Genomic DNA, 25,547 nt, shown 5'->3' with positions numbered 1-25,547 from the left:
TACTCAAAAGTTTACAATCCTTGAAGCATGGAGGAGGTGGAAGGGGGTGTTTGTAAATGATTGGGGGGGAGTTCCTGGGAGTGGTCCCAATGGCGGGGGACCCAATGGACAGCTGTGTATCCTGAGCAAAGATGAAATGATAGATGCAGCCCTTGTGGAGGGAACCCTCAAACCACTTTGTGTTCTGTTGACATCTTGTCCTGCAGCTGTTCTTTTGCTTCTCTCTTGGGGCCAAGAAGGATTAGGTTGGTGTGTGATTGCCACCTTGATTGCCCTGGAGCTGAAGGGACTGGGAGCAGCATGTGTGGGAGTTGATTCAGGCTGACTCATCTGCCCAGATGCCTGCAGGGAATGTGTGCACCCAGCAAAGTCATGGGGTGTTCATCAATGTTCTGCGCTGCCCTCCCCTTCCCGACAGAAAGGCCCAGAGCTCTTGCCAGCTAAGCTTCCTGTGCTTGAGAATCGACCACCGTTCCCATTGAGCCTCTTTATTCCATTATGATTTTCTAGTTTTATTTGGGAAATGACGAGGGAGAAAAAAGAGGGTGGAAGAAGGAAGAAGGGGGGAAGAGAGAGGGAGGGAGAGATATAGGTGAGAGAGGAGAGAGGGGAGAGAGAAAAGAGAGTGGAGAGAGAGAAGAGAGAGGGAGAGAAGAGAGGAGAGAGGGAAAGAAGAGAGGGGAGAGAGAAGAAAGAGGAGAGAGAAGGGAGAGAATAGAGGGGGGAGAGTGGAGTGAGAGTGGAGAGAGAGAGAGAGAGAGAAAGAGAGAGAGAGAAGAGAGAGAAGAGAGAAAGAGAGAGATGCAGATATGCAGACAATGAAGTCACTGGTGAGGTTAGATCCCAGCAAGTAGAACACTCACTAAGAAGCAACCACCAATTACTTTGAGAAAATAACTCACCTTATTTTTGGTGGGAAAGGAATATTTATATTAGGGGAGAGTAGGGTGTGAACTCTGTGTCAGCCGATCAGGTAGGATATGAGATGGTGTGTGCTTCTGTGTTTAGAGGAGACAGGGCATAGGGGATTAGGGAAAGCAGGGTGTGTGCTTGAGGTGTTAAAACAGGGTATGTGCTTAATGTGATTAGCAATAGTAGTGCTTTTTATTTCCCACATATTTTAGGATTTTAGAAAGTTGCAGAGTATGGAGAGCACCTCACTTTATTCCCCCCTTTTATTTTTGAGGGACACATCCAGCAGTGCTCAGGCTTATTCCTCAGTACTCAGGAATCACTCCTGCAGTGCTTGAGGGAGCAAATGGGATGCCAGGGATTGAACCTGGAACAGCTGCATGCAAGGCAAATGTACCATCACTCCAGCTCTTTATTTTCCTTTTTTTTGGGGGGGGCACACCCGTTTGATGCTCAGGGGTTACTCCTGTCTAAGTGCTCAGAAATTGCCCCTGGCTTGGGAGGACCATATGGGACGCCGGTGGATCAAACCTCAAACCTCGGTTCTTCCTTGGCTAGCACTTGCAAAGCAGACACCTTACCTCTAGCGCTACTTCACCAGCCCCTATTTTCCTTTTAAAACATCTTATATTATGGGGCCAGAGAGATAGCATGGAGGTAGGGCATTTGCCTTGCATCCAGAAGGATGGTGGTTCGAATCCTGGCATCCATATGGTTCTCCATGCCTGCCACGGGCGATTCTTGAGTGTAGAGCCAGGAGTGACCCCTGAGTGCTGCCAGGTGTGACCCAAAAACCAAAAAAAAAAAAAAATCTTACATTAGAAGTTAAAAAATGGAGGGAACCCCCCCCCCCCGCAAACAAACCAAACCAAACAAAAAGAAGTTAAAAAATATAGGGGCCAGAGAAATAGTACAGCAGCAGGGCATTTGCCTTGGATACAGCCAACCCAGGACAGACCCCTGGTTCAATTCCTGGCATCCCATATGGTCCCCCTGAGCCTCCCAGGAGCGATTTCTGAGTGAAGAGCAGGAGTAACCCAGATGAGTGCTGCTGGACTCAAGAATTAAAATAAAATAAAATAAAATAAAATAAAAGTTAAAAAATGTGGAGTAACTGGAGGGAGACTCAATGGGCTGAGCATATGGACCTTGGCCATGGGAGGCCTGGTTTGGTTCGGGGTACTGCATGGTCCCCCAAACACTGTGGGAGCAACTCCTGAGCACTTGGGCAGGTAGCAGTTCCTGAGCAGCACTAGATGTGACCCACTTTCCTCCACCCCCACCCACAGGTCTTGCACTGGGGGGTGGGTCACTGTCTACACTAAGAAGTCAACACTGATGTGTTCTGACTAGACAGAGGCTTTAGTCACATGCCTCAGTTACCTGCTGTCTTTACTTTGGTTCAGGATTCATGTGACACTTATTTGTCCTGTCCTAATTGGTGCCTCTTAGCTGTGATCATTTTATTCAGAACAGCAAAGCAATGACTCTTTAATATCTCTGCCTGTTAACAGCCTCTTTCTGTACACACACACACACACACACACACACACATACACACATGTGTGTGTATGTGTGTGTGTGTGTGTGAGAGAGAGAGAGAGAGAGAGAGAGAGAGAGAGAGAGAGAGAGAGAGAGAGAGAGAGAGAGAGAGAGAGAGAGAGAGAGAATTGGAGCCTGGGATCACACCCAGGAACTTGCAAGCCTAGTACTCTGCCACTTGGGCCTCATCCTGGCCCCAATGTCTGTGGCCTTTTGCTCTGACTGTGGTGGATTATGGAACCCAGATGTACCCTGAGCATACCCAGGTATGATCTCCAGTTTGGTTTATTCAAAACTGGGTTCATATCTTCATCTCCTCCCAGCTTGCTCCTGCTTGCTTTCCTGGGCAGAGGATGGGAAAGTATGGGAAAGTCACAAATAGTATTTCTGGTGGGAGTTGACACTCAGCACTTGCCTTGCATATCTGAGGCCTTGGCTTCCATCCCTGCACTACAATAAAAGTAAAATAAAACAGTGGGAAGGTATTTCAGGAAGCTAGTTCAAAGGTCTGGACTATGTGCTTTGGTTCAATCCCCAACACTGCCTGGTTCCCTGAGCACCATCAAGAATGACCCCAAAGTAATACACTAAAGTATCCCATGTACACTGTAAGGTGTAAGTAACTTCAACACAAGACATTTTTGCATTGGGCCCAGAGTGAGCTAAGGGTAAGGCTTGTATGCCTAGCTATGCATAGACATCTGAGTTCAGCACCCAGCCCTTGTGGCCCCCAGCACCACTGGGTCCGAGCAGCATCACCAAGTCCAAGTGTTATTTTAATATAAATAAATGAGTCCTACTGTTGGTAGGGGAATGGTGTGGCCTTTCTTGGCTTGGCTGGCTCCTGCAGCCCCTATGGCCTGTCGGGTCTGAAGGTTGCAGGGTGACACAGAGAAATTCCCAAAGAAGTTAGATGAAGTTCCAGGAGTCAGCCAACTTTATTTCATGGCCCTAACTGCCATATGCATTTCCTCACATGGCTTCAATGCTAAGCCTTTTCCAAGTAGCCACTTCTCTGCTCCTTCTCTGGCTCTCTCTGCCTTTGTCTTCCTTTCAGGTGCTCTCCAGGCTTCCTTGCTGACTGACCCCCTTAGCTTATTCTTATTTTTTTTTGGGGGGGGCACACCCAGCGATGCTCAGGGGTTACTCCTGACTGTCTGCTCAGAAATAGCTCCTGGCAGGCACGGGGGACCATATGGGACACCGGGATTCGAACCAACCACCTTTAGTCCTGGATCAGCTGCTTGCAAGGCAAACGCCGCTGTGCTATCTCTCTGGGGCCCCCCTTAGCTTATTCTAACTCTCCTTTTGTTGGGAAAAGGTCATACCCGATAGCACCAGGAGTAACCCCTGAGTGCCACCAGGTGTGACCCATAAACCAAAAAAAAAAAAGAAAAAGTAAAATGCTTGGTACCCAGGGCCGGCGAGGTGGCGCTAGAGGTAAGGTGTCTGCCTTGCAAGTGCTAGCCAAGGAAGGACCACGGTTCGATTCCCCCGGCATCCCATATGGTCCCCCCAAGCCAGGGGCAATTTCTGAGCACTTAGCCAGGAGTAACCCCTGAGCATCAAACGGGTGTGGCCCAAAAAACAAAAAACAAAATAAAAACAAAAAAAAAAGTGCTTGGTACCCCTTCATGAATAATGAGAGGCTGGAGTGATAGCATAGCAGTGTATGATGACACCCAGCTATTAAATCAACACAAAGGTGCTTCCCCATCTTCCTCATTCCCTTTATGTATAAAAGCCCACCTGGATAGGTACTTTTGTCTTTCTTTTGACCTTTGCCCTCCTGGTGAATTGGTATTGGTTTAATAAAAGTCAGGTTTTGGGGCCCGGAGAGATAGCACATCGGCGTTTGCCTTGCGAGCAGCCGATCCAGGATCAAAGGTGATTGGTTCGAATCCCGGTGTCCCATATGGGACAGTGCTCAGGGGTTATTTCTGGCTCCAGGCTCAGAAATTGCTCCTGGCAGGCACTGGGGACCATATGAGACATAGGGATTCGAACCGATGACCTCTTGCATGAAAGGCAAACGCCTTACCTCCATGTTATCTCTCCGGCCCCCCTCTCTATTTTTTTTAATATTGGGTCACACCTGGTTGTGCTCAGGGGTTACTCCTGGCTCTGTAATCACTCCTGATGGGCTCAAGGACCATATGGAATACCAGAAGTCAAAATCCAGGTCAGCCATATGCAAGGCAAACACCTTACCCACTGTGCACCCTCCTTGTAGATTCTGTAGTTTACTTTTTTTTTTTTGTAGGACATAGAAGTTTGGCTTTCTTTTTTTATTATTAAATATAATTTTTTTTTGCCAAGCACCTTTTTTATTAATAGGTATAATAAATAAATAAATAAGTACATAAACAGAAGCCTGGGCTCTTCCTCCTTCTTCCGACCACCAGGCACTGGTCACAACCTATTTACAGCTCCAGGGCTGAGGAATATGGCCCTAATACTGTCATTCATCCTCCTGCCACCTTGTCGCCTTGCCAAGGGGACCTTGAAAACAGGCCTTTACGTCCCCTACCTTTGTCAGGAGGCGCTTGTTTGCACCACTAGAAGTGCTGGCCCCCGATTGGGGAATCCTGACCACCCTAAATATAATTTTTATTTTAATAATAGTGGCTTACATATCATTGACAATAATATTTTAGGTACATATTAACAAAATCAGGGGAATTCCCATCACCAAATTGTCCTCCCTCCACCTCTGTTCCCCCTTCTTCCCATATCCTCTTTCCTTACCCCTGGGGCTGCTAAAATAAGTGGTCCCCTCTGTGCCTAGCTTACTACTTAGTGGTCTTACACCTATTTGGTCTGGTACCTCCCTTATTCCCCCCCCCCAATTGGGAGGCGGGACTAGATAGTCCAAGTTATGCGGTTTTGTTTGAAGAAGAGAAAAGTAATAACCTGGAGAAAAAAAAGAAAAAAAGAATCAGATACTCCGGAAATGGGCGGAGTCCTTCTAGAGGCTTTCATCCTTGGTTTGAGAGAAGGGGAAAAAGAAGGTGAAACACCACAACAGTACATAAAGAATTGTAAAATAAAATATCCAGTGTGCATTCCAAAAAAACAAACAAAACAAAACAAATGAAAAGGGTAAGCACCATATAAAAGCCATAGTATTGAGATAAAAAAAATGTGGCAGAGCACATAAGAAAAGAAGAAAATAAATAAATATAAATGGAGACATCCACTTCAATAGCCAAACCACAACAATGAAATCAACAAAAAAATAGAAAAGTAAATAATAATAATAAAATTGTTTTGTGCTTTTTTTTTTTCCCTCCTGCAGATGCACAGTAAATATTGGGGTCATTCGAAAAGGAATTTCCTTTGCCTAAGAGAATCAGGGTTTCTCCACCCTTGAAGTATATTGTCATGGGATTAACTATAGACTTCTTTCAGGTTCATTTACTCTCCCCTTGGTGCTTTTGTGGTGTATGGAAGACTGCTGCTCCGTCCTGGGTGTTAACATCAGACCTCTGTATCTAGAGGTCTCAGTATCTGCACAAGTCAAGGAGTTGAACTTATGATTATGTCTTTCTTTGTGGATCTAGAAGTGCTGTTCCCTCAGTGTCATTTTAATCCGTCTTCTTTGGTTGATGGTCCTGGTCTTTGCGCTGATCCTAGAAAGGGGCCTGGGATAGCGTCTTCCGTTATGTTTCCAGAGGTCCCCTTTCATTGCAATAGTCTCAGACAGACCTCTGGAACTAGGGATCATAGTTGTTATGCAGGTTGTAGCTCACACCCTAGACTAGGGATTTTTTTATTGGTCCCAGGATACATACAGTCTGGCCATAGTTCTGTCAGCCAATCATCTGTAAATCGAGATCTTGGCATTTGGACATACCAAGGGGTGACAAGTCTTCTGATTTTGTCTTATCCTTAGCTGGTGAGGTAGGATAACTTGCTCTTAGGTCAAGTTGTTCCCATTTTTCTCATTGTCAGGGTATCATATTAGGGCTGGCACTTGTTGGTGCCGAGCACTATTAAGGATGTCCCAGTTGGAATTTGTTTCCTGTGGCTGTTGTGAAGAAGTGTGTCGTTTCTATGTCTGTGGTCCAGGGTACAAGGCTGGACGGTTGGTGTCTAATCACCTGGGGTCTAAGTTGGGTCCACGTGACATATTTTCAAGGTGGGAGATACTCCTGTATTGTAAACAAGTATGAGTTCTTACCCCTAATAAATAAGAGCTCTTTTTTTGTTTTGTTTTGTTTTGTTTTGTTTTTTTAGGTTTATGGGCCACACCTGGAGGTGCTCTACAATCACTCCTAACAGGCTTAAGGACCTTACAGAATGCCGGTGATTGAATCTGGAACCCAAAAACCACCAAAAAAAAAAAATAGAGAGGAGGTATCTCTGCCATAGAGGTGGGCAAGAGGGAGGTTGGGAAGAAAATTAATGACATTGATGGCAAGAAATGTGCACTGTTGATGGATGTTGTACATTGTATGACTAAATCATGAACAACTTTGTAACTATCCCAGTTATTCCATTAAAAAGCCTATTTAAAAAAAAAAACCTCAGAGCTCAAGATCAAAGATAGCGTTGCGGTAGGGCATTTACCTTGCACACAGCTGACCCAGGATGGACGGTGGTTTGAATCCCAGCATCCCATATGGTCCCCAGTGCCTGCCAGGAGCGAATTCTGAATGCAGAGCCAGGAGTAACCCCTGAGTGCCTCAGGGTCTGACCCCCAAATCTAAAAAAAAACCCCCAAAAATCAAAAAACAAAACTCCTCAGAGCTCGGGGATACCCCAGCTGTTGCTGAAGTCCAGAGGCTGGCCCTGAGATAGCTCAGTAGCCTCCCCCACCCCCCATCCCCCACCTTGGCTCCTTCTCTCTTGTACTCTGCCTTTGATATGGTGTTGAGAGCAAACTATGAAATAAAGCTGGCTGACTCCTGGAATTTCATCTGATTGCTTTGTGAATCTTTCCACCCTCATTCTGCAACCTTCAGACCAGCCAGACCGACCGTAGGGGCTGTGGGAGCCGGGTTGAGCCCACTCTGCCCACACCAACACTAGGACTAATTAATTTATATTAAGACAACAAGGGAACATATAAAATTCATGGATTGAACTTGAGTTAGCCACCAACAAGGCAAGCACCCTCCCTTCTGTACTCTCTCACTGGCCCCCTCTCTTTCTTTGAGACCTCAGCTTCCTGTGAGTCTGAGGTATCAATGATTGGGGATCATAGCCTTAGTTCTGATTCTGCCTCTCTTGAACCTCCAACAAGAACCAGGCCTTCTCCAAAACCTCCTCTCCAGAGATAGGCCATCATGCTCACACTATGGGTGCAGATGTGAGATCTGGAACCCCAGGTCAAGGATTGGCATGTACCCAGGACTCAGGGCACAGGAATAGTTCTACCCCGTACCCTGCATGTCTGCAATGATGGAAATCTCAATATTTCTGGGGTTTTTTGGGTTTCTGGTGGTGTTCAGGCATGAGTCCTGGCTCTGTGCTCAGGTATCCTCCCTCGAGGGGCTTGGGCAGGAGTACATATGTAGCACAGAGGATCAAATTTAGTGTTGACTGCATGTAAGTTTAGTGTTTTATGTTCGGTTTCATCTCTGGTTCCCAAAATTTATATTTTGTCATCCAGTATGGTAGCTACAAAGCCACTTGTCATGTGTCTGTGGGAGGAAATGGAGGTTCAGTTCTGATGGGCTGCAACTGAAGTCAGCCCATGTGGCTCATGGGGGATGGCCTTGGGCAGGGCAAAGAGACCTTGGCTCTCTGGGCCAGTGTCTCTGTGCTGGACCATAAATCCATTGTTAGTCCATGTCTCCATTCTGTGGCCACCTGGGGCTCTCGAGAAAGCAGTGACAGGAGCCCATGCCAAGTGTACTCCGATCACACCAGGAGGGCTCTCTACAGCAGCACACAGAGAGGGGAAGGAAACCAAAGTGCTGCTCAAACTCAACTGATGTTACTGATCTCATTTTCAGAGGCCACCAGTGGGTTTCTTCCATGTTCATATCTATGTCTCCTTGTCCCTCCCAAAAGCTCAGGGCAGACACCAGCTCTGTGACCAGCCCAGACCATAGCCTTCCTATCTTGCAGAGTCAGCTGCAAGGGTCTCTCCTGTCAGACTCACCAAATCATTCTTTTTTTTTTTTTTTTGGTTTTTGGGCCATCCCCGGCGGTGCTCAGGGATTACTCCTGGCTGTCTGCTCAGAAATAGCTCCTGGCAGGCACGGGGGACCATATGGGACACCGGGATTCGAACCAACCACCTTTGGTCCTGAATCGGCTGCTTGCAAGGCAAACACCGCTGTGCTATCTCTCCGGGCCCACCAAATCATTCTTTATGGGCCTGCTGCACCAGGTGCTTCTCCTCTTGTTACCTTCCTGCCTTCAGGCTTCCTGTTTCCTTTTCTGGACACTTGTTCTTTCTTACCACCAACCTCTGTTCGCATCAGCTTGTCTCTATGACTACAATTCGCTTTAGGGACATTCCTGCTCATCTTTCCTCCCTGTGCATGCTTCCTCTAGGATGGCCTCCTTGCTGAGTCCCTCCACATACTTTATGTTGTTGTTTTTCCCCCTCCCTTCCTTCATGCCTATCTTCATGATACATTCTCCACAGTGTTTTTGTTTGTTGATTTTAATTTTTGTGTAGCACCTGTCATGCTCAGCTTATTCCTAGCTCTGCACGTAGGGAAGGAACACTCCTGGCCGTGTTCAGAGGAACCGCATGGGATGCTGAGGATGGAACCCGGGTCTACCTCATGCAAGGCAAGAACCCTACCCCTTGTACTGTCTCACTAACCTTCTTCAAAGTTTTGACGGGCAACTAACTTCTAAAGACTGCTTATTAGATGCTTTAAATGTTGACGACAGAAGTGGGGCAAGAGACATACGTTCCAGGCTTCCAGGAGCTCTGTTATAGGTGAAATATTTAAAAATGAACAGAAAAATCAGGGCCGAAGTGGTGGTGCCTTGTATGTGGCTGACCCAGGATGGACCTTGTTGGATTCCCGGTGTCTCAGGGTCCCCTAAGCCAGGGGTGATTTCTGAGCGCATAGCCACGAGTAATCTCTGAGCATCACCGGGTGTGGTCGAAAAACCAAAATAAATAAATAAAAACAGAAAAGACACAAGTTGTTTCTCAGGGAGAAAACAAAACAACAGGGGATGGAGGAAGGACAACCCTGGTGGGGTGGGAATGGCCCTGATGCATTGTCACTATGTACCTTAACTATTACTGTGAAAGATTTGTTATCCACTTTTGGCCACAATAAAAATTATTATTTTTATATTTTGTTTTTTGGCTCACACCCGGCAGCGCTCAGGGGTCACTTCTGGCTCTACATTCAAGAAATTGCTCCTGGCAGGCTTGTGGGACCATATGAGATGCCGGGATTCAAACCACCTCTGCATTCAAGGCAAAGGCCTTGCCTCTATGCTATCTCTCCGGCTTCCAAATAAAAATCATTAAAAAAAAAAAAAAAGGGCAAAAGGTATGAGGTTGGAAAAAAAAAAAGGAAAAGAAAACAAAAACAGGAGCTGAGAAAGGAGGGGGCGGAAAGGAGGCTGCGCTCGGCCAGCAGGGGGCGCGGAGGGGCGGGGCCGGGGGAACTGGGTGTCTTTCTCCCTCCGGGTCGGTCGGTGAGCGGTCCACGACCCGGCCCCGCCCACCCGAGAAGACCACGCCCCGCGCCCGCTCCCTCCCAACCAGACCCCGCCTCTCCAAAAACCACGCCCACAGGAGACCACGCCCACCAACAAACCACGCCCGGGCCACGCCCCCTGCCGCTGCGCGCGCGCTGGCCCGGCAGCATGGCGGCGGCGGCGGGTCCCCCTCCGCCGGGGCCGCCTGAGCCTTCGCCGCCGCCGCCGCCCGAGGAGTCGTCGGACAGCGAGCCGGAGGCGGAGCCCGGGGCCCCGCAGAAGCTCATCCGCAAGGTGTCCACGTCGGGCCAGATCCGCCAGAAGGTGAGCCCGGCTCGGCGCCCCTCGGCCCGGGGAGGCCCGCGGCCCGCTCCGGCTGTCCAGGCCCGGCCCGACCCGGCCCGACTCGGCCAGACCCGGCCCGGCCCGGCCCGATCTGGAGGGCTCCGGCGAACGGCGCGCCGGACTGGGTAACGGGCCGGGCCGAGCCGAGCCGGGCAGGGCTTTGGGGCTCACTCAGGTGGGCGCTGGCTCCTTCTGGGGGGGCCCCGAGGAAGCCCCCCCCAACACCTCTCTGGTGGGCTGGGGTTCGAGCAGCGCCGAAAAGGGGGCGTCCAGGCGCGCCCCAGATTCGTGCATTCCTCTCCTGAGCCCCTCACATTTTGGGGGGCCGTCGGGGTGGGTTTATCCAACCCCCCTTTACTTCATCACACATCCCCCCCCTAAAGCGAAGCGCTGCCGCAAGAGGAGAGGAGGGGGCTGTGTCCGCCCTGCGCCTTTTGTCCAACCAGGGTGGACCTGCGGATTGGGGCGCTCCCTTGGGGTGCTCCCGGCCGGCCTCCCCTTCTTGCACGGCTACATATGCATCTGTCCAGGTGGCTGTGGCAGGTCAGGGCAGGTGTCTGTGTGTGTCTCTGTCTGTCCGTCCAGGCAGCTGGGACAGCAGGCCGTGCCCTGTCCATGCCAGCTGGCACGGCCGTTGCATGCTGCGGCACTGTGCTGCCCCCGCAGACACGGACACGGACACACCGTGGTCCAGCTTGGCCCTTCCCCCGCTGAGAACCTTGTGGCTGGATCTGCGTCCAGCCTTGAAGCCCTTGCAAAGGGGGCGATTTGGGGTGACCAGCGTGTCTCCGGCAGGCATGCAGGGTCGTTGTCCAGTGAACCCCCCATGAGCATCTGAGCTCTTCTTCCCTCCTTTGTTCCACTGTGACAGCAGGAGAAACCGCTATGAGATGCAATGAATCGTTCCAGGCAGCCCAGGGCCAGGCACTTTAGGGAGTGGGGAGGAAGGAGGCACCTGATATAACTGTTGGGCAGGAGGAGAGGGGCTCTGGGATCACCCCTGGGATTGAGTGTTAAGGTGCTCTCCATTTTAGGGAGTTGGGCTCGTAGAGGTGAAGAGGTTGGCAGGCTGTCACAGGTTGGAAATAGGGGCCCCCTTCCCGGATTGGTGAATGGATGGGTCCCCAGGTTGGCCACACTTTCCCCACGCAGAAGATGAACCTAAAGTAGGGGCTGTGAGTACTCGGCATAGTCCCTGCACCCCAAGAGGCTAGAGTGAGGGGGGTCCCTTTTAGGGCAGGATGGAAGGAAGGTTTCCATATGGTGGGTTGTGTTGTGAACAGGTGTGAGTTTACCTAGGCAGGGCTGGAAAGGTGACTGGCATGGGCCAGAGCTTGGCATGGGCCTGCAGAGGGCTCATCTCTGCTATTTCTCAGCCTGACCCAGGGCTGGCCTGCATTGGGGGTGTGTGAGGAGATTGAGTGATCTACAGGTGCTTGAGACTTGCTCTCTGGGTGCCTCCCCTCCATAACAACAATAGTCGCTCTACCAGCTGTTCTAGTTGTTGGGGAGGATGTTAAAAATACACCCGGAGGCCCCAAGTTTCTGCAGAGCCTCAACATCTGCTGTGCAGCTCTCTTGGGGCGGTTTTCCTGGTGCGGGAAATGGGAGGCTCACCCCGAGTGGCGCAGCAGTTCCCCCTGCTCCCCCCCTTCTTTCTTTAGCAGATAAGCCATTCAGGAAATCCCAGTAGTCCATGTGATCATAATAGAAACACAGAATGGCATGGGCTGTCATTCTGGGACAAAAGTGAAAACACCGAACTGTGTGAAGGATTCATCAGGTAGTGGCCAGAGGCTAGCTTCATGACCTGAGTGCGTGCACGCAAAGCCAGTTCAGTCCCCATGTACCACATGCCCCAATACAGCCCTGCCAGGTGTGACCCCCAAACACCAAACAAAACCATGGGGATTTAAGCACGGGAGTGAGTGGTTGCACAGGTAATGGGGAAGTGAGACTGGGGACAGAGGGTAGTGAAACTATCAGAGATGAGGCAACAGCCGGAAACAACTGCCACCCTAAGTGGGGGACAGGGGCAGTTGTGGCTCAGACTCCAGGAAACACCAGGACAGCTGGTGGGGACAGAGCCCTGTGCCCCCACCCAACGCCTCTTAAACTTCCCAGGCTGCAGGGATGGAGCCGAAGACATGCAGAGTTTGAAATTCTTGTTCTGGGGAACTGCCTAAAAGTATGGAGAGGAAGTAAATCTCTATATGGCCTTGTCAGATGCATACTTCCTTCCCGGGAGCTTGCAGACACTTCCCCAGGAGCTTGTAGAATTGCAGACTCTGCCTGGCTCCCTCCCTGGCTCAGCATTTCTCTTCTGCTCCAGTGAGCAGACTCTGGAAAGGTGTAAGACTTGATGAAGGTTTAAGGAGAAGCCAGTCCAACTAAAACTTTATTTCCTGAGCTGCTTTTCATTCTGGATGGTTTTTTTGGTAGTGCTGGGTGTGGAGTCCAGGGCCTTGCATGTGCCAGGCAAGTGCTTTGGCCCCAGCCACGGCTATCTCCTTAACCTTTGCTGTGTGGAAGCCTGGAATGATCATTTATTAGGTCCCAGCACAAGTGCCTTCGTCCATACCTGCCTGCTCTTTCACTGTCCCCCAACTTGGTGAAGCTATATGGGAATCCAGAGCTTGAGTGAGATAGGAGAAAATGGGCAGAGTTGAGTTCAGCTACTTGGGAACTGGTGTCCTGGTGCTATAGAAGGTGCAGGGATCTGGGTAAAGAGCAGTTTAGCTCTCAGAGGCTTTTTCATTAAAATGAAGCTGAAGTTAAAACTTTTTTTTCAGTGACCCAAGCAATAACACAGCGTTAGGGCGTTTGCCTTGCACGCGCTGACCCAGGTTCAATCCCTGGTGTCCCATATGGTCCCCCTAGCCAGGAGCGATTTCTGAGTGCATAGCCAGGAGTAATCTCTGTGTGTCACCATGTGTGTCCCCAAAACCAAAAAAACTCTTCCCCCCCAAAAAATATGGACATTTTGGCTTTGTGCAGCAAAATAGTATCTTCCAGATTCAAGTGTAAACTGAGTGTTTTCCCCATCATGCTTTCTCTCTTTATACTTGGAGCTCTGATGCCAACAGTTTGAATGGACTCACTTTACCTTCTCCCAGGGTGATGGACTTGGGGGTTTTTCTATGCCCCAGCTCTGATAATTAGGACTGTGCGTGATGGGTGCGTCTGCGATATGTGTGGGCATGTTTAATTTCTTCTGGAATTAGTCCTGGAAAGAGGCACGTGGTGGCACTAAGTTGTTTATTTTATTTTATTTTTTAATTTTTAAATTTTGTTGGAGTGGCTACACCTAGCTATGCTCAGGGCTGACTTCTGCTTCAGTGCTCAGGGCTTGCTCCTGGTGGGGACCCTGTTCTGGGTCCTACATGTAAAGCAGAAACTCTGGCCCAGTGGTTGATTCGTTCAGGAACTGCCAGGCTCAGCAGTAGGAAAGGCCTCAGTGTCCTAAACCCTGGATACTGTGCCTATGGCTGTGGAGGGGTTGGTCTTGGTGTCAAGGCTCCATTCGGGTGTGGGGCCTTGTGGGGAATTGAGTTCAGGGCCTTGCACTTGCCTTGTGCTTGGCTTGCAAGATTGGCCCCTCTGTCCTCCTCTGGAGAAGACACACTGCCTTGGACTTGTTCCTCTCCCATTCCAGACCTATTTGCTTTCCTATGAGACAGGGAGGAGCTCTTGGGCCTGAATCTTCTGAGTCTTGGTGTCTGTATCTGTGGAGTAGCTTTGGTGGCCAGTGGAGACACAGGAATAATGAGAATGTACAGAATTCAGAGGGAAATGAAGGCACAACTCTTTGCCAGGTAACTGGAATGCCACACGGATTCAGCAAATGGTTGCTTTTAGGATTAGTTCTGCCTTTATGGTGAGCTGAGTTCTGTTCCTTATGTGTTAGTGACTTCATGCAACTCAAGCTGAGGGGCCTTTTTTTATCTTTATCTCCAGAAAACAAAGAGGTGCAAACTTGGTTCCAGGTGGGATTCTGGGGCCCATTTAGGGTGCTGAGGTTGACCATGGGCAAGGCAAGCACCCCATCTACTTGTTGTATCACCATTCTGACTCAGTAATGAACAATATTATTTTTTTTTTTTTTTTTGGGTCATACCCAATGGTGCTCAGGGGCAATTTCCTGTCTCTGCACTCAGGAATCACTCTAGGCAGGCGAGGGGGAATCGTATGGAATGTTGGGGATCAAACCTGAATTGACCGCATGCAAAGCAAATGCCCTATCTACTGTGCTATCGTTCCATCTGCAGTAATGAACATTTTTCTGTTGTTTTGGGGCCACACCTGGTGAACTTCTGGCAGTGCTTGGGAGGACCATTTGAGGTGCTGGGGATTGAACCTGGGTCAGCTTCATGCAAGGCAAGGGCCTTCCTTGCTTTAATTGTTGCTCTGGTCCTTGTCATGAACATTTGTGCCTGCTGAGTAATCCTGTACTGTAGTAGACTAATGTTGCCCCAGGAAAGAAGATGGTTAAATCAGTACATGCTCAGGGGAATGGCACCAGCCAAGCTTTATTTTCATATTTCGCTCATTTAGTAGAACTCAGCAAATTTTGGAGATGGAAATGGAAATATTATTGTGATTTGCTAGCCACTGGGAAGCTCCCCTCGTGGCTAGTAACCTGCACCCAGGCCTCCATGGAGCTGTTATCGTGCTCTCCGTGCAGTGATGTGTCTGTCTTGCTTGTGCTGCTCTGCATTGGATCACTGAGCCTTGGAGTAAGGCTCCGTTGAAGGACTGGGGCTCCAAGCCACAGGCAATGTCTGGTGGTCTCTGCTGGTACCAGTTAAGAGTGGGGATGATTAGAGGCCACCTCTGGAGGTGAGCATGACATTTGGGGTTGCTTTTGAGAATACTCTCAGCTAAATATAACGTCGTCTTCTAATCTGTGTTGTGGCCCCTTTGCTGCTGCACTGATCTGCTGTGGTGCTTCTTCACACTGGAGCTCTATGAGGCTGGTGCTCATTCACATGTTGCTCACTTTCCTGCTGCCTGACAGCTCCTCTGACCTAGAGCTCACTTGCCTATGCCTCATGCCTGGAATGCCTCAATCCTTGGTAGTAGCACAAACAGTTTGCTGGGGTCTGCAGCACTCTTGTGTGTGTTCCCCCTGGCTGCTGTGTGCTGACTGGGGTGGCAGATGGCAGAGATGCCCGAGACTCATTCAGTGCATGTGGGAATTGGGGATTATATTTTTGTTTTTGTTTGTTTATTTATTTATTTATTTGGTTTTTGGATCACACCCGCCAGCGCTCAGGGTTACTCCTGGCTGTAAGCTCAGAAATCACTCCTGGCAGGCGCAGGGAACCATATGGGATGCCGGGATTTGAACCACTGTCCTTCTGCATGCGAGGCAATGGGGATTATATATATATAAATAAATGCTCAGGTGTCACTCCTGGCTCCACACTCAGAAATCCCTCTTGGCAGACTCGGGCGACCATATGGGATGCCGGAATTCGAACCACCGACCTTCTATATGCAAGGCAAATGCCTTACCTACATGCTATCTCTCCGGCCCTGGGGATTATATTTTAAAATTATTTTTGAGATGCTTTGCGGGGGAAGGGTTCTTGGAGAAATGTGATGTTACTCCTGTCCATAACTCCCCTTGGTGCTGCTCTGAGCCTTGCTGAGCTGGAACAACCCTAGAAGTTTGAATTCCATTCCACCTGCTTTCCAAGACCCTGTGCTCTGGACTTGTGGGCCTGTTTCCCGTTGGGGTCAGCAGTTGTGATATCCATGAGGCACATCCATCCTGTGCCTCCTCATGTGACTTTCCTTGGAAGTGGTGTGTGCAGATGAGGATTGTCGGGGATCTTGAGCTGCACTTGCCCCAAGCACTCACGTGAACCCCAAATCTCACGTCTGAGGTAGGGCTGAAGCTTGGTCAGACACCGGAAAAAGCTTGGTCAGACACTGGAAGAAGCAGACCAGTTGACCAGAGACTGGGTTCCTGCATTCTTTTTTTTTTGGTCACACTGGCAGTGCTCAGGGGTTACTCCTGGCTCTACACTCAGAAATCACTCCTGGCATGCTCGGGGGACCATATGGGATGCCGGGATTCGAACCGCCGTCCTTCTGCATGCAAGGCAAATGCCCTACCTCCATGCTGTCTCTCCAGCCCCTGGGTTCCTGCATTCTTTTCCCTAAGGGGGATGAAGGACAGGGGTGGTGGCTGCCACCCCCCTCTGTACCTGTGGGAGCGAGGCTTGGGTGTCTCATTCACCCCTGTGTGCATGGCTGTGGCTGCAAGCGGAAGTTCACACAGGGCTGCTCTGAAGGGAAACGAGCGGGCGGGGATCCTTTGATGGGCTGGTATTTCTGTTTTCTTTTTTTTTGGGGGGGAGGGGTCACACCTGGCTGCACTCAGAGGTTATTCCTGGCTCTGTGCTCAGAAATCACTCCTGGCAGGCTCAGGGGATCATATGGGATGCCGGGGATCAAACTTGGGTTTTTCCCAGGTCTGGTGCAAGGCAAATGCTCTACTGCTGTGCTATCGCTCTGGCCCCAGGCTGGTATTTTATTTTATTTTATTTTATTTTATTTTATTTTATTTTATTTTATTTTATTTTATTTTGGTTTTTTGGGCCACACCCAAAAAGGGGGGTAACCCAGGGGTTACTCCTGGCTAAGCCCTCAGAAATTGTCCCTGACTTGGGGGGGACTCTATGGGACACCGGGGGATCGAACCGCGGTCCTTCCTTGGCTAGCGCTTGCAAGGCAGACACCTTACCTCTAGTGCCACCTCGCTGGCCCCCCAGGCTGGTATTTTTGACATCTTCCCCCATCTGGAGTCATAACCCTGGAGAACTAGGGTCTGCCTACCTCCTGATTGAAGAGCTTTTGGGCCTGCTCTGTAAGTCTAACAAGCCAGTGGAACACAGACCAGGAGCCTGGCTTAGCCCTGAGGCCACCCATCACTGGATAGGCGCCCCTTCTAGCCCCAAAACACCAATGAGGCTGAGGCAAAACCCAGAAAAGTCACAGAACTGACTACAGTTCTCAGATGCAGACATCCAGTTAGCTCTGTGTACTGTTATTATCACTTTGGGCTGTACCTGGAAGTGCTCAGGATGTACTTCTTACTTTGTCCTCAGGGAACACTCCTGGCAGGGCTTGGAGGACCCTTTGGGGTGCTGGGGATCAAACCCAGATCAGCTGTGTGCAAGTCAAGTACCTGACCTTAAGGCTCCTATTAATCTCTCCAGCCTGTGCCTATCATTATTTAAGGAAAAAAGGATCAGGTAGAGAAGTTTGCCCTCCAGGGAACTGTTGTCAGGAGAACTAATGAAAATATCCAAATGGAAAGAAGTTGAATAAAGTTCTGTATGCCAAGAACGGTAGGTTTGACTCAGCTGAAGAAAAAATAATAGTGGCGGGAAAGAATGCTCAGATGGAAGCCCGAGATGTTTAGGAAAAAAAAAAAGATAAATTCAGAGAAACCTGTTGGTTTAGGAGTTGGAGATTGTAGTAAGAAAGAAGGCCTCACTTATATTTCTAGTGCCACTCCAGGGAAGGAGAGCAGAGGAAATCATGTAGAAGCTGTGCTGGAAAAGGTATGGCCTGATGGGGTTGGAGAGATAGTACAGTTGGGTGGCTGCTTGCCTTCCATAGGGCTGATCTGGGTTTAATCTAGACATCCCATATGGTCCCTCAAGAACCACCAGGAATAGTTCCTGAGGGCAGAGCCAGGAGTAAGCCCTGAGCATCTCTGGGTGTGGCCCAAAAGCCAAAAATGAAAAGATAAGGTGAGTGTCCCAGAATTGCTGCCAGGCACGAGGTCCTGGAGCCCTGAGCAGTAAAAATGAGCCACGTGGGCCTTCGAGAGGAGCAAGCACTGGCTGCCAGTCATCCCCAGGGTGTGGCTCTCACCATTGCTTCCTCCCCTGCTTGGATAAAGGGACCAGTGGACACTCGGGTGCTGAGGTCTTTCTGCCCAGCAGCTCAAGTGGAAAGAAAGTTGTCTTCAGAGCACTGAACATAAATGCCATGTGGGAGACCTGTCCTCAGAAAGAACAGGTACTGTTTTTGGTTTGCTTTGGGGGTGAAGGAAAACCTGGGGTGCTGGTGGTGAGGAGTGCAGGAAGGGAGTGTGCATAGAGCAGGCCCCACTTGCGGCCTGGGCCCAGTCTGCCTTTGGGCCTTGTGTCCCTGATACTCTGACTTTACGCTAGCAGAGGCTGGCGAAGGGGTTGGTGTGTGTCCTCGTATTTTTGGGTGGGAGAAACAGTGCTGGACAAGGACAAGGGACCCTTATAATCTGTGTGGTAGCCCTCCAGTTGTGAAGGACCGTAAGAAAGCTCAAAGGCAGGAAAAATGAGAGAGATGTTCATTTGAATGGAGACCAGGAATCGGGGAGAAGAGGAGACGGGAGGCTGACAGGGCCCTGGTACAGACACTCAAGCTACTCCGAGCAATCACTTGGGTCTAGATCAGCATTTCTCATCCTTCTCCCACTGTCGCCCCCTCTGATTATTTCCTTTCTATGAGCTCTTGTCTTACTGGCTGGTCCCTCTACTTTCTTCCTTTTTTTTTTGTTTTGGGGTCACTCCCGGCAGCGCTCAGGGGTTACTCCTGGCTCTGCACTCAGAAATCGCTCCTGGAGCTGGAGAGATAGCACAGTGGTGTTTGCCTTGCAAGCAGCCGACCCAGGACCTAAGGTGTCCCATCTGGTCCCCCGTGCCTGTCAGGAGCTATTTCTGAACAGAGAGCCAGGAGTAACCCCTGAGCACCTGTGGCCCAAAACCAAAACCAAAACCAAAACCAAAACAAAAAAAAAAAAGAAATCTTGGGGTACCATATATGGGATGTCAGGAACTGAACCGGGGTTGACTGCATGCAAAGCAAACATCCTATCACTGTGCTATCACTCCAGCTCTCTTCCTTGTTTTTGGATTTTGATTTCTACCTGGAAGTACTTAGTATGAGACCAACTCCTGACTCTGCTCAGGGATCACTTCTGGCAGGAATTGGGGGATCCTTTGTGGTACCAAATGTGGATGGGCCAAGTGCAAAGCTTTGCTTTCTTACTTTTTCTCCAACCTCCTCACACTTTCACCTGGGAAATCTTAGGGACCTGTAGTCTCCAGTTGAGAAATTCTGGTCTAGATGATTTAAGGAAACCTCACAACAACAGAAACACTGGGCCAAGTATAATGTGTAGGGATCAACTGGTCGACCTAGTTTGATCCCTGGAACCACATATGTTCCCTTGAGTCCCTCTAGGATCGATCTCTGAGTACAGAGCCAGGAGCAAGCCCAGAGCACAGCTGGGTGTGGACCAGCCCTTTCCCCCCAATAAAACAACAGAATAACTCCCCTGCCAGCACTATAAGAGCCCTTTGCCCTCCATGGGGGCATGAGCCAGATTCTCATTATTGCCTGAAACTGGGCATAGTCTGAATCCTGTATAGATTATTTTTCCTGTATTGCATAACTTGTGATCAGTTATAAATGTGCAAGAGACCAACAACAATTATGCCAACAATGGGACTTCTTAATTGGTGGTGGTGGTGGTGGTGGTGTGGAGGTCTTCCAGGCAGGGCCAGAGAACCAGGGGCCTCTCATAGTGATTGTTGGCCAATTGGGCCAGATGGTCAGTCCTTGGGCCTAGTGCTGTGGTACTATGGTGCTGTTTGGGCCCTGCAATTTTGGGGGGGGGGTCCAGATAATTTCACGTTACACTGTGATGAATGTTGTTGAGCAGGTCTCGGAATATCTTATCACGTTATGCCTTTAGATCTTGCGCCACCAGGGACAGCAGGAGGGGGTGTGTGCGAGGTAGAGTGGCAGGTGTCTGTGCTGTGTTCCATCCACTGCCAGACAAAGCAGGCTTCAAGGCAAGATGGAGAGAGAACTGCACACACGAGGCTCGCCGTAGGAATGACTGTTTAAAATCAATATCTAGCTAATAATAGCTCTTCAAAGTCTGTGAAAGAAAAACGATACAACTGCCGTGGCAATAAAAAACCACCGCTGAGCAGGACATTTTAACACATCTGTTTCGTGCTGTTATACAATAAGCGCATCGGAAATATGTGCAGAAGTGTGTAGAGTGATGGCCCTGCGCAAGCACCTGTAGAGCGAGCAGACCCCAGAGCACCCAGCTCTCCGCACTGAGCAGACGTGGCCCAGATGCGTCGGTTCAGTCCTGCTGGCGGTCTCCAGCTGGCCCAGCGCTCAGATGGCATGGGCTGTGTTCTCTGACAGCAGTAAAAATCTCTGTGTGTACCTGGAAATTGGGTCTATTCCCAATTAACTGAGGTGGCAAAGAAAGCCAGGAAATTTTGGGGTTGAATCATAGCAAACCCAGGCCATCTGTAACGAGTGAGACACCACAGAAAGTTTATAGCTTGAAATATGGTTTTCTCGGAAGGAGAACAGACAGCCTGGAAATCTGTGCATGGTAAGGGATGGAGGGTTGCAGGGGAGAGAGAGGGAGGGAGGGTTTTTTTTTTCTGAAAGATATGCCAAATGCAGAAAGTCATTCTGTAAATTATGTAACCAAAATGAGGAACCCCAGAAGAACAAGATAACAGATAGCCAAGATAACAAATTGAGGAGGCAAACCATTACTGTTTCATTAGGAATGAAAAAGAGTATCATTGAGGATTCAACAGACATTTAAAGAGAAGTCAGTATGAGCAGCTTTCACCAATATATCTGGATTAAAAGAATTTTTTTTTGTTTTCATCTGGATCTTTATATGAAGAATTCCTGGAAAAAACATTTTAACATGGATCCAAACAGCAAGTACCAGTTCGCAGCAATAACTAATTTAATGAGGGGCTGGAGTGGTGGCGCAGGTGGTAGGGCATTTGCCTTACACACGTTGATCTAGGACGGACTATGGTTTGATCCCTCAGCATCCCTTATGGTCCCCCAAGCCAGGAGCAGTTTCTGAGCGCATAGCCACCTGAACGTTATACCCTGAGTGTCACCAGGTGTGACCCAAAAACCAAAACAAAAACCAAAAAAACCCCCAAAAACAAACAAATAAAAAACCCCCCCAAAAACCAAAAAACAAAAACCAAAAACAAATCCACCTAATTGAATGAAATTTACTTATTGATGGAGGAGAGGGGTCAGGCCAAACTCAGTGGTACTAGAGCTTATTCCTGGCTTTGTGCCCAGGAATCTGTCATGGTGGTTTCAGCAACCATACAGGATGCCTGGGTTCAGCCGAGGTTAACTACTTGTAAGACAACTATCTTTATCTCTGTACCGTCTCTACATCCTCTATCTAAAATGATTTAAATGAATTAAAAAAAATAATAAGGAAACTGCCAGGCTCAGATGACTTCGCCAGGGAATTCTACTAATTATGTAAAGCAAAACAATACCAAATTTCCACCAACTTTTCCTGGGAAAAGAAAAAAAAAAAAACAACCTTAAGTGACAGCAGGTAAAGCACTTGCTTCTCATGTGACTGGCTCTGTTTTGATCCCAGCACCATGTTTCCCCAAGCATAGGAGAACTGACCCCTGAGCATAGAGCCAGGGGTAGCCCTGAATATAGTTGGACATCACCCCAAACTCAAAAATAAATAAATAGATCCCTTTTATGAGACCAGCAAAACTTAAGAATCTAGAACCTGATTGGGTTCCGATTGGGAAAGGAAGCATCTGACCCAGGAACACTGAAGAACCCAGATGGAAAGTTCCGAAGGCAGCCATAGAGTCATCCCCGTTGGCGTAGAGCCCACTGTGGGAGGCCATCCAGTGTCCACTTCTGTTCAGGCTGGAATAGAGCAAGGGTCAGCGGATTTCCTGTGATGGACTGAAGAGCGAATACGTTTCTGGCTTTGTGGGCCACATTCAGTTTCTGTGGTGACTCCTGCCCTGTGGCACCAGCAGTCTAGAGCCTGAGCTGGCTGCCCTGGCTTAGCCTGTACTCCGGCACCCTGATGTACTCTCCCGGTGTCTGCACAAACCCAGTGGGCCTTGCGTCAGTGGCCTTTCTCTGGCTCTCCCCTGCAGATGGGGACCAGACACGTGCGTAGGCATCATCAATGCTTTCAGCCTGTTTGGAGATGTGCAAGAGAAGGGACACGGATGGGGAGGGTAGGGAAGGTCAGTTTTTGCAGATGGCAGGATTTTTTTTCTTTGGCTAAATTATAGAAAGCCAGTGAGGGAGGGAAGCACAGCACATGGTTGGCACACACACCTGTTGTATGATGTGGGAGAAAACATTCTGCCTTTTGTCTCTGCTTCCTGTCCAGAGATGCTGAGCGATGGAGTGTCATTTGGTCCCTAATGAACCCCTTTACACTAGGACGCTGTGTAGATGGAGCCTTCTGAGCTGAGGGTGAGCTCGAGCGGGTGATCAGAGATGGGAACTTTCTGGCCCTTTCTCCATTCCCCTGGGAGATGGAGTTACTCAAACTGTCCTTAGGAAATTTGGGGAGGGTTGGCATGCTGGGAGAGCTGGGGACTCCTGCCCACATGCTCTGTATGTGTCTTCCAGGAATCAGGGTGTGATGGAAAAGGGTAGGGCACCATCACTGTTGAGGCTTCCGGGGTCCATCACTGCTTAAGTTACCATGGTCCCAAGCTACATGGTCTACTGGGGGCTTCCAGGGTTCATCACTGCTGGGGGTCCCGGGGGTTACTCATTGCTGGGGGGTTCCAGGGATAAGTCACTGCTGGGGCATCCAGGTCAGTCCATGAGAGGGTGCCCAGGACATGGGTGAGAAGGAGTCTAGATTTTTGTTGGCTTAGGAAGGAGCTGCCATAGGCTTGTGCTGGATGTTGCAGCTGAGTCAATGCTGGTGAGGGTCACGGTGGTGGTTGAAAGAGCTGGGGGAACAGGGGAGCCGACCTCTGGGTGTGGTGTTCTGCTCTGTATCTTCACAGGCCCAGACTCCAGATGCCCCCCTTCAGGCTGCATTCAGTGAGGAGGAGGTTCCTCAGAGCGAGCATTTCCAGGCAAGGCCCTCAGAGCTGGGTAGAGGACATGTGGGGAGCACAGCCAGGTGGGCTGTGCTGATGGCATGATCAATCACCATTGGCATCGTCATCCATCATCATGGCCTCCTGGTTATTTTGTATTTCCTTTCCCAAGAGTTTCTCAAAAGGCTGTTTCATCTTGTTAGAGTGGAAAGAATGCTCAAGTGTTTGTTTGAATGTTACAAGGATTTCGGTGCAGTTTGTTCTTGAGTAATAGTGATTTATTAAAATTTAAAGTCCTGAGCTGAGTTTTAGGCCCTGACATTGCATATTAGAAATAATTACTTTTATGATCTCCTCTTGGAGTTCTAAGAATGCAGTGTTTCTCTCTCTCTCTCTCTCTCTCTCTCTCTCTCTCTCTCTCTCTCTCTCTCTCTCTCTCTCTCTCTCTCTCTCTCTCCTCTCTCTCTCCTCTCTCTCTCTCTTGCCACACCCAGCGGTGTGTGAGCAGAAGTTATTCCTGACAGGCATGGTTTATCATACGGGGATCATATGGTTCAATTCAGAGATCGAGTCTGGGTCGGCTGCGTGCAAGGCAAGCGCCCTACCCGCTGTGCTGTTGCTCCACCCCGTGTCTCTTTTCTTTTTGCAGTGTAGTTAGCATGGTTACAGTAATGTTAAGGCTTATAGGTTGCTTTTTGAATTACTATTGTTCTGATCACATGTTTACAGTATTGCTAACATTATTTGAATGTTCAGTCACTTTGCCCAAGATTCCCCCTTTCCCACAACGTCCAGTCTACTCTTTCTTCCCCTTAACCCACCTTCCTTTGCTTAGTAACCTCAGTTTTGTAATTCAGCATCAGGAGTTTGTTTATATTCAGATGAATGACAACTTCACTCCCTCTGATTTCACTCCTGTTCTGATGATGTTCTGTTCCATTCACATTGCACTGAACCGTGTGATCTCATTTCTTACCACTGCATGGTTTCCCCCATCTGTGGATTACAGAGTCTCTCCACTCACCTGTAGTTGGACATTGGAGCTATTTCCATATTCTGGCCTTTAGACTTAGTGCTGCAGTGAAACATAGTGCAGACATATTTTTAAAAAATTGTATAGGTAGGGGCCGGAGTGATAGCATGGAGGTAAGGCGTTTGCCTTTCATGCAGGAGGTCATCGGTTCGAATCCCGGCGTCCCATATGGTCCCCTGTGCCTGCCAGGAGCAATTTCTGAGCCTGGAGCCAGGAATAACCCCTGAGCACTGTCGGGTGTGACCCAAAAAAACCAAAAAAAAAAAAATTTTTATAGGTAGATGCCAAGAAGTGGGGTCACTGTCCTTTTTTGGAGGGGAAGTCCTCCATTTATTTTTTATGATCTAAAATAGAATACTGTGATTTACAAAATTGGTTCAGGCTTTTAGTGTTCAGACACCAATCCCACCACCAGAGCGACTTCCCTTCCACCAGTTTCCCAGTTTCCCACCCATCCCCAACCTTACAATGGTCTTACTAAAATCATTTCTTGAGGATTTACTGGGCTGGTTGATGCTAGCTGAACTTTCTGTGTTACTGTTTTTGCTCACTGAGCTTGGTGGGCTTCTACATGACTTTCCCATCAAATTGGAGTGCTGCTGGATTATCAGATGTATAACATTTGGAGGCGTTGTCATCCGTATTTTTTATTTATATATTTTTTTGAGAATTCTTCATACTGTTCCAGAGAGGTTGAACTGCCAACGTTCCCCAGCATTTGCTATGTTCTTCCCCTTTGCTTCTTGCCAGGCAAACAGTTCCACTCTGTTTTCTACAAAGAAAGGTCTTTTCTAACATGAAAATTTCAAGAGGAAATGATAGCATGCTGCATATCCTTACTGTTGAAGCGCAACAATCAGCATATTGCCAGATAGGCTTTCTGCACTGACTATAAATAAATAAGGACTAATAAGGCCTTTGAAAGTAGACTTAAAGGTCCTAATTGCCTCAGCTTTCATCTCCTAAAAATAAGGCCAATCTTTGGAGCCAGAGCCATAGTACACTGGGGAGGACACTTGCCTTGCTTGTGGCCTATCTGGATTCAATCTTTGGCATCCCATGTGATTGCTTGAGCACTTCCAGTAGTTTTTCCTGAGTACAGAAAACCTCTGAGCTTAGCCTGGTATAGCCCCCAATCAAAACAAATTAAGGCCATTTCCCCACAGAATAGTGCC

The 25,547-nt window shown here is 48.9% G+C and overlaps 1 protein-coding gene across 1 annotated transcript in view; it reads left to right on the top strand.

Moving 5' to 3' along the window:
- Positions 1 to 10,237: 10,237 nt before the first annotated feature.
- DGKD (diacylglycerol kinase delta) overlaps positions 10,238 to 25,547 on the top strand; it is a 69,974-nt gene continuing 54,664 nt past the window's right edge. Inside the window, exon 1 of the mRNA XM_049769352.1 lies at positions 10,238 to 10,407. Coding sequence (XP_049625309.1) covers positions 10,252 to 10,407 — 156 coding nt within the window. The 5' untranslated portion in view covers positions 10,238 to 10,251. The remainder of the gene's footprint in view (positions 10,408 to 25,547) is intronic.

The sequence above is a fragment of the Suncus etruscus genome, chromosome 2, assembly GCF_024139225.1.
Source record: "Suncus etruscus isolate mSunEtr1 chromosome 2, mSunEtr1.pri.cur, whole genome shotgun sequence".
Lineage (NCBI taxonomy): Eukaryota > Metazoa > Chordata > Mammalia > Eulipotyphla > Soricidae > Suncus > Suncus etruscus.
Note: the sequence above shows the minus strand (reverse complement) of the source record. Positions and strands in the feature narration are given on the sequence as shown.